Here is a 14,935-nt window from a genome sequence, read left to right on the forward strand (position 1 = left end):
TCTTGAATTAATTTTAAGTCTAATAATTCTTTTATTTGTATTTCAAATTCCTTTTGATCATCAGGACTATATCTTATTGGTCTAGTGCGAACAACATCATTAGGGTTTATGAGTTCTATCTTAGCATATATTTTTTCTTTTTCCCACAACGTTATAGGGTTTTCTCCAAAGTTGATCTTTAAATGGTCTAAATATTTCTGTTTTAAAAGTTCTAAATTATTATCTAAGATAGTTAGAATATAGGTAAATTGAAGATATTTACGTATTGTTTGATAAATTAAATTATGAATGTTATCTTTTGCAAGGATATCATAAACTTACAAACTTTATATTATTTACTAAAAAGAAACAAATCAATACAATTGAGAGAGTGAATGCCACGACGATACCGGACAAGGAGCGTCTAATGCCTCATAAAGTACATATTTCTTATTTTATGATGTGTGGGCCCAGATCCCCTAATAACACAAATTGTAGTGTAATTTAAAATTTTAAGGTTAATTAGATGTCATGTAATTTTACATGCTTGCGGATAGATATTTGTGATTTTTTTTTTATAAATGTAACCATGCGGTTTTATAAAAAAAATTTACATTTTTTTACCTTGCTAAATTTGACCAAAAATAAAAAAATTCAAAAATCAAAATTATTTAGTATCATATTTACTATGGAACCATATTTTTAATTTTTCAATATCTATCATTTTTGACAACGTGAATCAAAATGTAAAATTTTACAAACCACAAGGTTGCGTTTGCAAAAGAAAATACCACAGATACCCATCTGTAAATCGACAAAATCACAGGCATCCACTTATAACTAACCCAAAATTTTAAAGAGTGGCTTTTAATGGATATTATCATTGACATATCGTACCGCAGGTCTATACATTGTTGATGGTACATAGAAAGTTGATTGAACAAAAATATAGAAAAAAGTAGATTAAACTACTGCAACTCTTGAAAATTGGAACTATCACTATTCTCCTCTGTATGTTTGTGAGAAAATCTCAAGAATTCATCAAAACTGAGCCTGTAGTAAATATCTATAAAACAAACAACTTCAATAAAACATAAAAATTATCCATCTTCGTCTTATTCATCATTCCTTCTTCAGGATAACAAATGAATGAATAAACTGGAAACTTCACCTTATTTCATCTCATTTCAACATTCCTAATTCAAACTCTACAAGTTATACCTTCAATTCAAACTTGCCATGTTCCACGTATTGCTTTTCTAGCTGCTCCAGTTTTTGGATTCTGAACCCCCTTATTCTTATCTCCTCAGCTACTGAAGTATCTTTATAGTCAACCTTTTCCAGGATCCAACCCTTGTTCTTCACCAAACCTCCAACTTTTACCTGTTAACAGATGACTATGTTAGCTACTATTTTCTCTTCTCTAATTGTGCAACAACTCGTCTAGTACCTGGAATATATATGTATGAAGATTAACTAATAATGCCACATTTGACCATCGACATACCTCTGCTTCATCAGCAGCTTCTACCACAATAGTTCCATCCAAAGACAAATCTTCAATCAAGATATTACAACCCTTAATGGCCATTGTAGACCCTAGAGAAACAGAGCAACTTCCTTTAACTTTATCATTGACATCAGAAAAAGTCAATCCCCATTTTGGTTTCCATGTGATACGAGGCCACACTTCCACCTCTTGGCCATTAAACACTTGTTTAACTGGGTCATCCACTTGGACACCAACCTGAAAAGATAAAATTGGAAGGCTTTATCAACAGCAAAAATAAACTTTTAAAAGAGAAATATTCACCTGACACCAAAAAGATCAAACCTTTTTTAGTATGAGGCTATTTGCACGATAAATGGCCATTTCTCCAGAAGTTGCACTATGATATGGGTTTCCCTTTGGAACCTTCAGTAAAGTTGTAAAGGAAAAATACTGTAAACAAAATGTTCAAACAAATTCCACCATTCTTGAAAGAAAAAAATTCTGTAAATGATTTTTTAGTACTTTTCCATTAATAATTTTTTTTTTAATAGAAGACCAACCATATATGGGCAACTCAAATCATCCAACCAGTTTGGATCTTTGGCAGTGCATTTTATTATTCACAAAATCCAATTGCAGATTCAATATGTTTAGTAAGAAGGCACTACCTTAGCAGCATCCTCAGGGTTGTTCTTCACAGGTGCATATGCGAGCCATGTATCCATCACCTATGCGCACGTAAAAACTGTCTTAGCAATGATTACAATAGTGATGAAGAATGGCAAGATACGTGAGAATTGTTTGACATAATTACCGTAAATCCAACCCTTGCTGTCGGGGGTAATGTTTTTGGATAATCCTGCATCATACATTCAAGTCGAGTTGATGACTTAAATGAAGTTTTGCTGGCATCTTTGTATCTGCAGCAATAACGAAAATAAATGAACAAAAAAGATGACTCCATGTCCTAGGTATGTATAATAGTAAGGAAAGAGCTAGCTATCAGATGATAAAACATGACAATGAATAAACACATTTGAAATTCTTATCTGGCAGTATAATAAGTACCAACTATAATAGAATATAGCAGAAGGAAGAGTTACTTTGGATTCACAAATTCCTTAATAGCACCTCCAGTTTTCTGGAGCTCCTCAATATAAGGACCAAGTTCCAAAATCAACTGCAAAAAATGTTATAAGCATTAAAATTGATACAATAATCTCCATTCAAAAAAAATTACTAACATATAATTTTAATAGTGCCAGATACTCAGCATAATTTTACAGTTTGTCTCTTTAAAAGCAAAATGATACTAATGTTGTTAAGTCTATTATTATATCAGCAATAAAGCATGAGAAGTTATACAATCATGTTCCTACTCCTGCAGTTGATCTCAAGAATTTAATTTCATCAATGATAAACATGATGTTTTAACAAAGCGGAACGAACTAAAGTTGTATGACCTCTACATTATCTTAAGGGAGAGACGAAGGGGAAAATGAGAGTCCAAATTAACAATTCTCCTGCCCCTGTAGCATTTAATAATAGCCAAGCTAATATAATGTGATAGAGAATTTTATGAAATCCATAGCAGACTGGGGATAATTAGCTGAGTTTAGAATGCATAGCATTAATTAACATTGCACCCTCATGTAAACTATTAGAAGAAATATGAAATTTTAATTGAAGGGTGATATCTTACTGTATTTCTGTTGCAAATAAATCAAGAACATAACACATTTGTGTCAGAAATTACTTGGTTAATGTTTCCCGGGAAAGGAGAATAGCCTGTCTCACAGTTGACATCTCCATCAGGATGCCCAGTTGCTCTAAGCAGAGGATCAAGTTGATTGTATTCCACATTAATCACCATTGACCGCCCTGAATAATAAAAAAATTCCGTGATGCAGACAAGTGAAAAGGGATACGATTGATCATTGCATGGGCATATATATGAAAGCCACAAGGTTGAGCTGTGAAAAGGTAAAAGAGTTCTAACGAAAGAAAAACATACAGAACTTTCACACATTTCCTTTTAAGTTTTGTTGCAGGATTACAGTATTTAAAATGAGAATATATATCAAATAGGAGCAACAAAAGAAGCAACACCTTTTCTACTTATGCAGCACAGAGAAAAATAAAATATAACATTGTACTGCACCATCCAAATACCCTCTTGGCCTAACTCCAAAACCCAAATAATAAGAACCCTTCACTCCATAGGATAACATTCTAAAGACTTGGGTTTAAGCCTATTTTGAATGACACAATTGATGCTGTAACTGGTAAACTAAAGAATATTTTTAGGATTTGTATTGGGTTAATGAACTGAGTAATCCTGAACTTTCTGTATTCTCTCAATGTATAATACTTTTTCTCAATCTTTTGTTTCAATCGTATCCAAATTCTTTTAGACCTATACTAAAAGTAAGGTGGCAAACTAAGTTGGACAGAAAATCATCATGTGAGAAACCGAGTTTGATGGATAACACTTAACAATGACATGTGGGTCCACTCATTCACATTCAAGGGTCAAAATGACACTTCTAGATCGCCATTTTGTTTTCGTTCATACCATATCTTTCACATCCCAAGACACCTATGCTTAATTAATTTAACTTATCTTGTAGCACTCACTTTTACATCCACTATTTTTCTTTTTCGTTCATGTTAGATTGCTACCAAAACAAAAAGAACCAAATTGTATCGAAAATAATGCAAATATTGGGATTATTGCATCTGTCTCCCACATTGATTAGTAGAACCAGAATAAATTGCTATACCATCAGCATGAGTGAGCCTCGTAATTCCTCCAATAGCTTCTTTAGCTTTGCGAGGGACAGCAAGAGAGTTAACATGGTATTGTTTGGTGGCACTGACACCCAATGAAGCTGGAATTGCCTGCAAGTCGAAACATTAAAGAAGGATGATGCTACAGCCAAATGCATCTCTAGTTATACCACCATCCAATAAAGGTGGGATCATAGGTTCAAGTATATACACACACACACAGACACACATGAGGGATTAATCAGCCAAACCTTGAATAGAAGTCCATTTGTATCTTGGAAAAATAGAACCCACCGCACACCAACATCATGCCTGACAAAAGTTGGAGCATAATGGAAATAAGGGCAGTGCAGATTGCCAAACCATTAAAATTATAAAACAATGTCATGCAGCTGGAGCATCATTGTGTGCATGACTATGGAGAAAAGCAAAAGGATACAGTTGATCTAAATAGGTCCAATTAATTTGTAGCAGAAAGAAATCAGATGAAATATAAAGTTCTTCAATTAATTATTTTTATCAATCTCTTTTAAGCAACATTCTACATGGTGAGTGTGAGCTTAAAGTTAAAACACAAACAAGTTAGCATTGAGAAGATCTCTTATTAAGAAAGAGTACTTTTAACTCGCATGCATTAATAATTTTACAAATTAGATAAGCAGTGAGGGCATACCATTGATTAAGAAGACCACTAGAATAAAGAAGTGAATGCACATCACCATGGCCATGAGGTTTCGTCTATGTCAATCGCAAAGGGTTAAGGATGGAATATGTGTGCCAAAACTTTGACTTTGCGTTCTGTAACATAATGTACATAACATTTACCTGAATTCTGTATTTGTTCACAGGGTCCAAAGCAAGCCTGGCATCATTATCTTTTAAACATGCAACTTTTTCCTGGAGTGAATTTAAAAGTTAACCACTTCAGGACTACCAGTAAAACTGTAGGCATATTTAGAAGTTGTACAATAATGCATCAATGCCCTCTCTTCACCTGCTTAAGAAGTTTCACTTGAGATGGTTCCATTCCAAAATAAGAATTTGATTCTAATAGCTCTAATGTACGGACATGAGTGTCATCTGATGTCATGATAGCAAAAGGAATCTCTCTTTGACATTGGCCTACATTTATAAACAAGAATCACATCAGTTAATGTGTCCACATGCGATATGCGATGAGCAATCTATATTTTAAAGTCTAATTTGCATTCCAAGTTGAGATCTTTTCTTAAATGGTTGTCAATTAGCTGACATAATTACACAACTATCATGATAATTTCAAGGCCTCTCAAAGTTGCAAAAGATTCAGATATCACTTTTGACGGTCCAAGCTATGCAGTTAGGATTATCTCTAGAACACTCAACTATATGAAACATGAAAACAATTGCTCTCCCAAAAATTCATGAAATGAATCAAACAAGAGACAATAAAAGAGTCTGAATTGTTCTCCCCTCAACTCCACTGGACCAGATAAACTTGAAGTACTCTTAATTTGGTCTTTCTATAGATTTTTCGCTCTAGCCACTTTCTCATTATGAACGACAGTTTATTCATAATTCTACAAGAGTTGGTTTCTTTCTGCATCACGTGATTAAAATATTTTTACCAACATAGAAAATAAGAGTTGGTTTCTTTCTGCATCACATGATGCATATTCACACATTTAGGCAACAAATATGGATACACAGATCATACATGTATACTCTTACATATATTTTAAATTTAACACTATATTTTACTAGTACATATCTTTTAAATTTAATACTATATTTTTATTACAAGTACATGTATACTCATCTTCTCTGGATTAATTACCAATTTGGCTCACAAAGTGGGAACATCCAACTTGCCTCATACACTCAAAATGCCCAGTTTAAACCATCACTAGCCGGATCATTGGCAAAGTGACCCTTCTCCGTGTGACTTCCAAGCAAATTACAAAAATGAAAATATCCAAGTAACCAAATTCTTGACAGGCATTCTGTCAAACAATATCCTAGCCACTTCCATAGCTCTAGCGCTACATATCTCAAAACCATATTTGCCAATAAGAAAAAATTCCTCTGGCATTTTTTCGTGACATTTTATATGGAGAAAAGGGTTGTTCTGCCAATTATTTTGCGACTGATGGTTCAACATAGACTTATTCTGAGTTTTTGGGGACAAATTGGCCTCGCATTCCTTCTTCATGAGAAAATTTGCTATTTAATTTACCTTTCTCTCTTTCTTGCCCCACATGAAAAGGCAATAACAAAATCTTCCAAAAGGGGCTGCCCTAAAGGTTTCAATTTAGAAATCATTTTATAAGAACTTTAGAATGATCATTTCATTATGACATTGACAAAAAAACTTAAAAGACTCTTTTCTTTGCTTTTAACATCGTAATTTGTACAAATGATTCAGTATATTTTTCCTTCTCAGCATGCAATAATAAGGATTCACATGATAGCTCTTGGTTTTCCTTCCATGTTAGTAGCAAATTACCATTAAATGCAAGAAGATTAAGATGTTGGTGGCACACCTTGTGCCATTTTGCAGCTAGCATCCTGAAGAGCTAGAATGCATTCAATATAATGCTGCAAGAAACATATTCCTGTTGTAGTTTCCACTGGAAGAGCCACCTGCATAATTATAAATAAGACCATTAACTTTCATGGTATGTTGAGGTAAAGAAAAGGTTATCAAATGTACAATTTCCATGTTCCAAAGATAGTGGACTGTCACACTTTCAAGAGAACCACACGAGCCTAAAGGAAATTCTGTTTTACTGACCTTCCTTACTTTATTTAACCCATATCAAGAGAAGGTGCATATATATGCGAGAGGCCAATCACTATAGAAAATATAGGTAGGTAACAACGCAAAAGTATATCTTATTATTGTAATATTGTTGGGTTATTCCAAGGATCAGAAGCCTTACTCTTCTATTTTTGTTGATAATGAATTCACAGAACATACCAAAAATTAAAAAAAAAAAAAAAACTTCAACAGGAGTTGTTTGTCAATGGCATGATTGATAGATTAAGTATATGAGACTTAAGTTAGAGACTGGCTAGAAGTCTTAAAGCAATAACTTAAAGTTGAAAATTGAATTATCACATAAACATTGTAATTTCACACAATGAGAAGCAAGCAAACTATAGATAATATGAATAGTTAAAGGTTCTATAAACCACGCATCTTTTTACACATGTATAGTAAGAGTAAGAGAGAATGCTTCCACACAGGATGGTGATCATAGTGTCACAATTAAGGTGATATGGTCTAGAAAATACAATTGCACTAATCATGGTGTTTAGCCATGAGTGATCAACGACGAAGAAACATATAGTGATACAGGATATTAGCATTAAAAGATGGAGATGCTAAGATAGGTATGAAAATCAAGTCATGTTTCAGTTTGATAACAAAATAAGCTCAATTGTAGAAAGTTGGATACACCACCCATTAAGGATAAAGTAGAGAAAGTAGCAAATAGGATGCCTTCAGGATTTCTAGCGTGAAACAGAAGCGGAACTAACAGAAGAGTTGAGGATAATCAAGTCATAAGAGTAAAGCACATCAAAGGTAACTACAAGATGACTTAAGATGAATGGCATTAAGGATATAGCACCATTAAAAAATTTAAGCATAGCTCTGAACTTAGTATTAGGACTTGTCATAAATACACCGAGTAAAAAAGAGAGAAAATATCCACATATCCAACCCTGACTAGGATTAATGGTTATTAGAGTCAAGTATTAACTATACTAAAAAGAGCCCTTTGATTTGAGTGAAAGAATCAAACTTAGCGAATGTCCATACTATATGATTTTAATCCAATTTCCTTTGAATCTCATTAGAAATAGTGTAAACTTTTTCAGATCAAAAAATAATAGAATGTAGTATGCAGATACAAAAGTTTGAAATGGAAAACCTGGGATATTAGGATTACAGAAAAACATAATATCTATATGTGGTTTAATAAAATAGCCTGGGAATATGGGGAAAAAATAATTAAACTGAGGCAAATCAATGAATATGTAATATGAAAAATATAACTAGATTGAGATGGAAGAAGCAGTCAAAGAATAAAATTTAAGAGAAATCACGAGAAATATGCTTCATCTGAGAAGTAAACCTAGTCAGACCCAAAGGGAAAAAGTACTGGATAAAGCTTCTCCCAGCTACCAAGTGATACAAAAAGATAAATGGCACCATAACAAATTTCAGGATTTACTGAATTACTTAACACTGTGCATAACGTTATATCATTTACATTCTTTTCCTTATGAGCGACAAAGCATGTTCACCTTTATTCCATTGTATCCTAGACGTTCGCCAAGCCCACCTGCAACAAGTACAAATGCAGCATTTTGGGCCTCTCTTACTCCTGCCTCTTCAAATTTGATAAAGGTTTCATTGCCAAAGGTCAGGTTTTCTCCTGTTGGAACCTGCAAATTAACAATAATGCATGAGTCAGTTACATGTTCTATTTTCTTTTAGACGACAAAAAGTCCAATAATTAAGTGTAAAGAATGAATTGTAAATGTTAGCATCCATTTGATTGATATATGCTTTCTAAGTATTTGAAACTCTCATCACCTAATTGATTACTTATATATATTTTAACACATAAACTAATAATACTCAAGCTCAATAAACCATCAAGTTAAAACTATGAACTTTTTTATCATAAAAGTTGTAGGTCCAGTTTAACATTTTTCATTTTTTAATAATAATAGCCTCAAAAAATCATATATTCAAGGGTGCATGTCACTAGTTAAATTCATAACCATACCAATACAATGAGCAAAAAGAATAATACTATTATTTAATTCATAGCTAGACATGTAGGAGTACTCTTATAGCACAGATAAATACTACTATGATAATAAGTATGGAGAATATAATAGATTATATAGAACAATTTAGCAAAATCAATTTTAAGTGCCCTCAATCACAAATTATTGCACAAAACAAACATTTGTTTTTCACTTACAGAAGGAGTGAAGCCATCAAAAGGGTTCTTTCCTGTTTTTGAATCAGCTAAGAGTTGTCTTGCGGTCTTAACATATGATGCCAAGCCTCCAGGATAGCTTGAATTTAGCAGAACCACCTAGGTGCAACAACGACATACATGAAGATTCCTAGAAGATAAAATCACAATATTGACAGGAAATTTTAAAAATGTATATTAAAAAATCTTGTAGATGAACATTTCCCCATATGAAAAAGGTATGAGAAAGGAAAAAAAAAAACAATTTTTTTCCAATCTAACAAAATCTGAAGGAGCCTAGAGACCAAGTGTTTGTACGATTTTATCAATATTACTTGACCTTACTTCCCTAGAGCACCCATAAGAAAAAGTTCTCAATCTTACTGTTCCACTTGGCTCTGTGCCTTTAACAACACATTTGAGATAGTCAACCATATCCTATCTCTCTGTTTTTCCTTTGTTATTGGAGAAATAAGTTCTCTTAAGTTACAAAAATGGACTTCTAATGAAGTAAAGTCAAATAAAAATCAGAATTTTTTATTTTCATGGCAGAAGAATATTGCTGATTCACAATAAACAAATCAAAATTACACTAAATTTATTAGTCTAGCAACCAAACTATAGATAGACTCCCATTCGATGCAAACTAATACAAAATTTCTAATCAGCGGATCGAAACCTGCACAAGGAAAGAAGAAAAATAAAAACAAGTCCATAAAGATACCTGTTCAAACAGAGCTTTTTTCCCGTCGTCATCAACACCAGGCTCCGGCCAATGCTCAAACAGATGAGTCTGTCCCAAATCTACCAAGATCTTCGCTAGTTCAATCTTCCATCGCGATTCAATGAAAATACCAAGTAAAAGTATGAACCTCCAATAAAAAAAATAAAAAAAAATGCACACATAGGAATACATTGATAATCTGTACCTGCTCAGGAGAGAGGAGGTGAAAGTTCTTTTGTAAAGCGGGGAGAGAGGAAGCGAAATCGCCACTGACGCCGAGCTTGGAGAGAGCTTCCGTAGCGGAATCCATTCTTAAAATTGAGAAGGAATGATTATCGGGAAGATATACGATGCTAGGAGGAAGAAGGGAAGAGAGTTGGAGCCAATATAGCCATGAGTGTCGACAAAAGGGCAATGTGGTTGGATGGATGAGGGGTCACTTGATCGAACAAATAATTAATTAATATATATAATTATAATTATAATTATATTAATTAATATATATATATTAATTATAATTATATTAATTAATTATAATTGTCAAGTTGAATACGGATGGCTCCTGCCTTAGTAATGGCAGAATTGCTGCTGGTGGAGTTCTTCGGGATGCTGGTGGCGCCTGGCTGGCTGGGTTTACCCATAACTTAGGTACGGGCTCCTCCTTTACTGCAGAGCTCTGGGGGATCTTGTCTGGCATTAAACTCGCCATTCGCATGGGTGTTAAAAGACTTTCGGTGGAGTCTAACAATTTGGAGGCTATCAACAGGATTTCGGATAGACAGGCTGTTTGTCTTAAGAGTCAGAATCTCATTAAAGCCATCTTGAGGCTTCGTCCTGCCTTCGATTCTCTTACCTTCTCCCATATTTATAGGGAGCAAAACCGCGTGGCGGATCGCTTGGCAGCTGCTGGGCATGGGGGGATGTTAGGTGTTTCTACCCTTTCCGTTCCTCCTTCTTTTCTGTTACCTTCTCTTCTTGAGGATAGGATTGGGGTCAGTCTTCCTAGACTGATCCCGGGTTAGGTTTTTGTTTGTTTGTTTTTTTTTTCTTCCCTTCTTACCAAAAAAAAAAAAATTAATTAATATAATTATATATCAGCATCATAGATAATATTAATACGTCATCTCTCTTCTCTTTTTTTGCCTTTGCTTTTCTCTTATAGTGGTGCTGGCATACTTGTTCGATTTTGGTCTTGCTTCTGTCTTTGATCCTCTAGCTTCACTCATTCCTCTAGAATTCACAACTAGAGCATATGATTGTGATGTTTGCATCCTATGCCTAATCTCTTTATTTAAGATTGCACTTTTGACAAACTTCATGCTAATTTTTTCATCTGGTGCAGAGTTTGAAAGGGAGATTCTTAGAGTCTCCCACAACTGCGGCAAGAGAGCCATTGTCAATAAAGTAGTGAGTTCATTTTCAATTTTCAACCCCATGCCAGACAATTGATCCACAATCCCTTGAAACACATTCAAGTGTTATGAAAGAAAAGTATTGTCTCGATATTTCATTTAAAGCAATTTGGTCAAATAAAATATTTTATTATTGCCAATTTTTTAGGCATATAATTCCTCGAGCTTATTCCATAAAGTTTGTGCATGAGTTTCACTAGCAATATGACTATACACGTTGTCTTCGACAAATTATCAGATAAAGCCACGGACTTGCTCATGCTCGAAACTCCAGTTTGCATTTGTCTTTCCTTCGATTTTATCTATTCCAAACACCGGTAGATGCATCTTCATCACATATAGAAGATTCTTCATTTTTCTTATCAATTTGTGGTAGTTTGAGCCATTTAGACTCACCATTTTGCTTGTCAATTTTGTGTCTATATTGATTAGTTTCTGATACCAGTTGCTGGAAATAAAGTGAAAAATATGCCGTAAAATAAAGACAAGCAAAATGATCAATAAAAATGACACCGATAATTTAACGTGGTTCACCCTTATTTTTGGGCTACGTCCACGACCAAGATTGAGAATAAATTCTTCCACTATAAAATAGTAGGCGTACAAATATAGCATTCTCTAGACAATTTTCTAGAGTTATAACAATGTGAGATAAAACCAAAGTAGTAGTACTCATGTGTTTCCTAGAAAATACACCAAAATAATATCTTACCATGGTTTTAAAAACCGGACCGGCCGGTCGAAACGGGTTAGCCGGGAACCGGCCAGGCATCCGGTCCGGTTATGATACATAGGGGTCACTTGTAGTGACCCCCTGCGAACCAGGGGAAACCGGCGAACCGGGTGAAACCCGGCGACCCAGTTTCACCCCGGTTTTTATTCAATTTTTTCAAAATTGAATAAAATAGTTGCTGATTTAATTTTGCAAGGGTTTTATTTATTAAAAACATAAAATTTGAGGGACCAATTTCAAACTTAGCCCACCTATTTCTTTTACCCGATCGATTTCCCCTCATTTCTTCTCGACTTTTCTTTCTCTTCCCTGTGTGAACCCTAGCTGCTGCGATTTTGGGGGTAAGACTTCTTCGGTTGCTGCTGCGTCAATCCTCCGTCGTCGATCGGCGATTCTCCTCCGATCACCACGGCGACAACAGTTCTCCTCTCCTTCCTTTCTCAACCGACCGATTTCCAGGTTTGTATGCTTTTTCTTTTTCTCTGTTTCTTAAGTTTTGTTGCTGTTAAATTAAATTGTTTGAGTTTTTGTTGTGAAGGATTAATATTTAGTTTGTTCCTTATGTTTAATGCTTGATTTGTTTGAAGGATTGATATTTTTGGTGTATGCATTGTTATGTTTAGAATTTTATTTTATATATATATAATATATATATTATTTATGACGTCGTCCGGTTCAACCGGTCCGGACCAACCGGTTGAACCCCGAGGTGACCAACAAACTGCCAGAATGCTGGAGGAATAGCAAGTTGTGATGCCATATGAAAAGCAATACATGTAGTCGTCATTCTTGAACGACACATGATTATGGAATCAACTTCCCTCACATGCTGCTGTATAATATATAAAAGACAGATATTTTTAGCCAAATAATCCGATTAACCCCTAAACTTAAAAGTGGTTAACATGAAATACCAATAAATCACACATGCTTAATGTGAAATGTTAAAGAAATATGAACAGGTTGATATACCCAATAACATGGCGACCATCATGAACATCTTGATATACCAAACCCATTAAACCAATGCTTCCTCCACCATACACCAAATCAATGTTCCTTAAAACCTGCAAAAAAGCACCCCATAAAATGAGCCATTTCTGATATGGGTATGACCTCAAATCTCATAAAAATGTCATCTTTGTATAATCCAATCTATCTTAACATAATGAATTGAACTTCAAGCAAAGTACCAATATAGTTTTCAACCAAAACCCATAATCACATCACCTTCAAGACACTAAATTGGGCCTGAAAATGGAATTCTCTGATGTGGGTATGACCTTAAAACTCATAAAAGTGTGTAAAACTATAGTTTTCAAGCAAAACCCACAATAAAATGAGCCATTTCTGATATGGGTATGAGCTCAAATGTCACAAATATGTCCTTTAATCTATGTTAACATAATGAATTGAAGTTGAAGTAAAAGAAAACCCATTTTGAGAAATGCAGCACAAAAGTTGCAGAGAAGAAGAAGACAAAGACAATATCCAAAGGACAAAAGGAAAAAAAGAAACCCAAAATAAACCATATCAATTCTTTGCCAAACTAAACTACAAACTTATCTGCTTGAATTCAACCCAGCATTCACCGTCCATGCATCAAGAGTTGCCATGAATCCCTCTTGTATGTATTCCTCAACTTTTCTAGTATAATCCTGAATCCGGTCCAAAACCATATGCTTCAATCCAAAGTTTTTCTGCCCTCCTTTCTGCCACGGAATCGATTAGCCAAATCGTGTTGCCTATCGACCTGAATGTCGTCAGTACGAGGAACAATTCTCAAAGGATGCGCTTCTGTATTAAACACCCATTCATCTAGAGGTATGACAGATGGAGGTGAAAACAGGAGATATAGATATTTAAGTGTCTCGGCTAAAAAGAAGCTCTGCATCATGTTGTCTTTCACGCCCGTATGCACCTGTGCGAAAAAGGCAAACATGTATTTAGCTGCAAAATCGTTCAACGCTAGGATCTAATCCAGAAGCTGTCATCAAACAAAATGTATTTGATTGCAATGAATTTCGTTTTGCGCACAAGTATAAGGGGAAGAGAAAGGATACCTATTTGATGAATCAACAAGCAAGCACAATAGCATCCCATCATTAGATTTAAAGAACGTATTAAGATACTTAAATAAAATACATTTAACTAAATTTTGCTATATGTATGGCTCTTCGAATCAACTTTACAAAGTACAAATCGCACGCTCAACTAGGGGAATTAAATGCATAACGTCAAAATCCAAGGGTAATCAGATACTTACATCTTTGAGTCTAACATAACTTGTCTCTACGCGAGAGTTTCTTTCAAATGCTTGGAAAATAGTCCAACCCCATTCTTGGTAAGTCTTGTTCCCAGTCAAACGCCAAAGGTAAACAAGGGACTAACCGTCTCAGGCCTCAAAATGTTCCACGAAGTACCTATGTTCATGTCCTACAATTTTTAAGATACTTCACTGTTAAGCACGTAGTATTTTAATCACTATTTCTAGAACCAGGAAAGTGAGTCATACCTATCCAGGATGAAAGAAATAGTTCTCCCCAACCAATTTTGTAGGAGTTGACTGATAAAAGTTATAACAAGTCTATGCTAGCTACATGACAGCCACAAAGAATCAAGTCAAAGGTGAAACAGATGTAACCAACCTTATATATATATATTAATTGAAAACAATCAATCAGACATAGTGTCATTTGGTATAGATATGAAACCATGGATTAGACATGAAAATAGAGGTAACCCATCGAAGTTTCAATCAGACACTGTGTTATTTGGCAATTAATAAAACTCACCAGCATGATACACGACATGTGGATGGAATTG

General features: G+C 34.5%; 1 protein-coding gene across 1 annotated transcript; it reads right to left on the bottom strand.

Moving 5' to 3' along the window:
- Nucleotides 1-959: 959 nt before the first annotated feature.
- Nucleotides 960-10,392, bottom strand: LOC136235813 (UDP-sugar pyrophosphorylase). Its single transcript, XM_066025854.1, has 17 exons — nucleotides 10,170-10,392; nucleotides 9,965-10,069; nucleotides 9,244-9,360; nucleotides 8,555-8,695; nucleotides 6,784-6,883; nucleotides 5,256-5,383; nucleotides 5,087-5,158; nucleotides 4,935-4,999; nucleotides 4,513-4,573; nucleotides 4,255-4,372; nucleotides 3,228-3,352; nucleotides 2,575-2,651; nucleotides 2,286-2,391; nucleotides 2,140-2,199; nucleotides 1,814-1,894; nucleotides 1,487-1,726; nucleotides 960-1,362 (listed from the first exon to the last, which is right to left on the bottom strand). The coding sequence occupies exons 1-17, from the start codon at nucleotides 10,272-10,274 to the stop codon at nucleotides 1,195-1,197; spliced, it is 1,869 nt and encodes a 622-aa protein (XP_065881926.1). The 5' UTR covers nucleotides 10,275-10,392; the 3' UTR covers nucleotides 960-1,194.
- Nucleotides 10,393-14,935: the final 4,543 nt, after the last annotated feature.

The sequence above is a fragment of the Euphorbia lathyris genome, chromosome 7 (assembly GCF_963576675.1).
Source record: "Euphorbia lathyris chromosome 7, ddEupLath1.1, whole genome shotgun sequence".
Taxonomy (NCBI): Eukaryota; Viridiplantae; Streptophyta; class Magnoliopsida; order Malpighiales; family Euphorbiaceae; genus Euphorbia; species Euphorbia lathyris.

Bases quoted from the DNA above. Each gene is read 5' to 3' on its own strand.
- LOC136235813 (XM_066025854.1), bottom strand. From the start codon at position 10,274: ATGGATTCCGCTACGGAAGCTCTCTCCAAGCTCGGCGTCAGTGGCGAT. The intron at 10,070-10,169 runs GTACAGATTATC...TCGCGATGGAAG, and splicing joins ACCTCCTCTCTCCTGAGCAG to ATTGAACTAGCGAAGATCTT. The intron at 5,384-6,783 runs GTGTGCCACCAA...TTATAAATGTAG, and splicing joins TAGCTGCAAAATGGCACAAG to GCCAATGTCAAAGAGAGATT.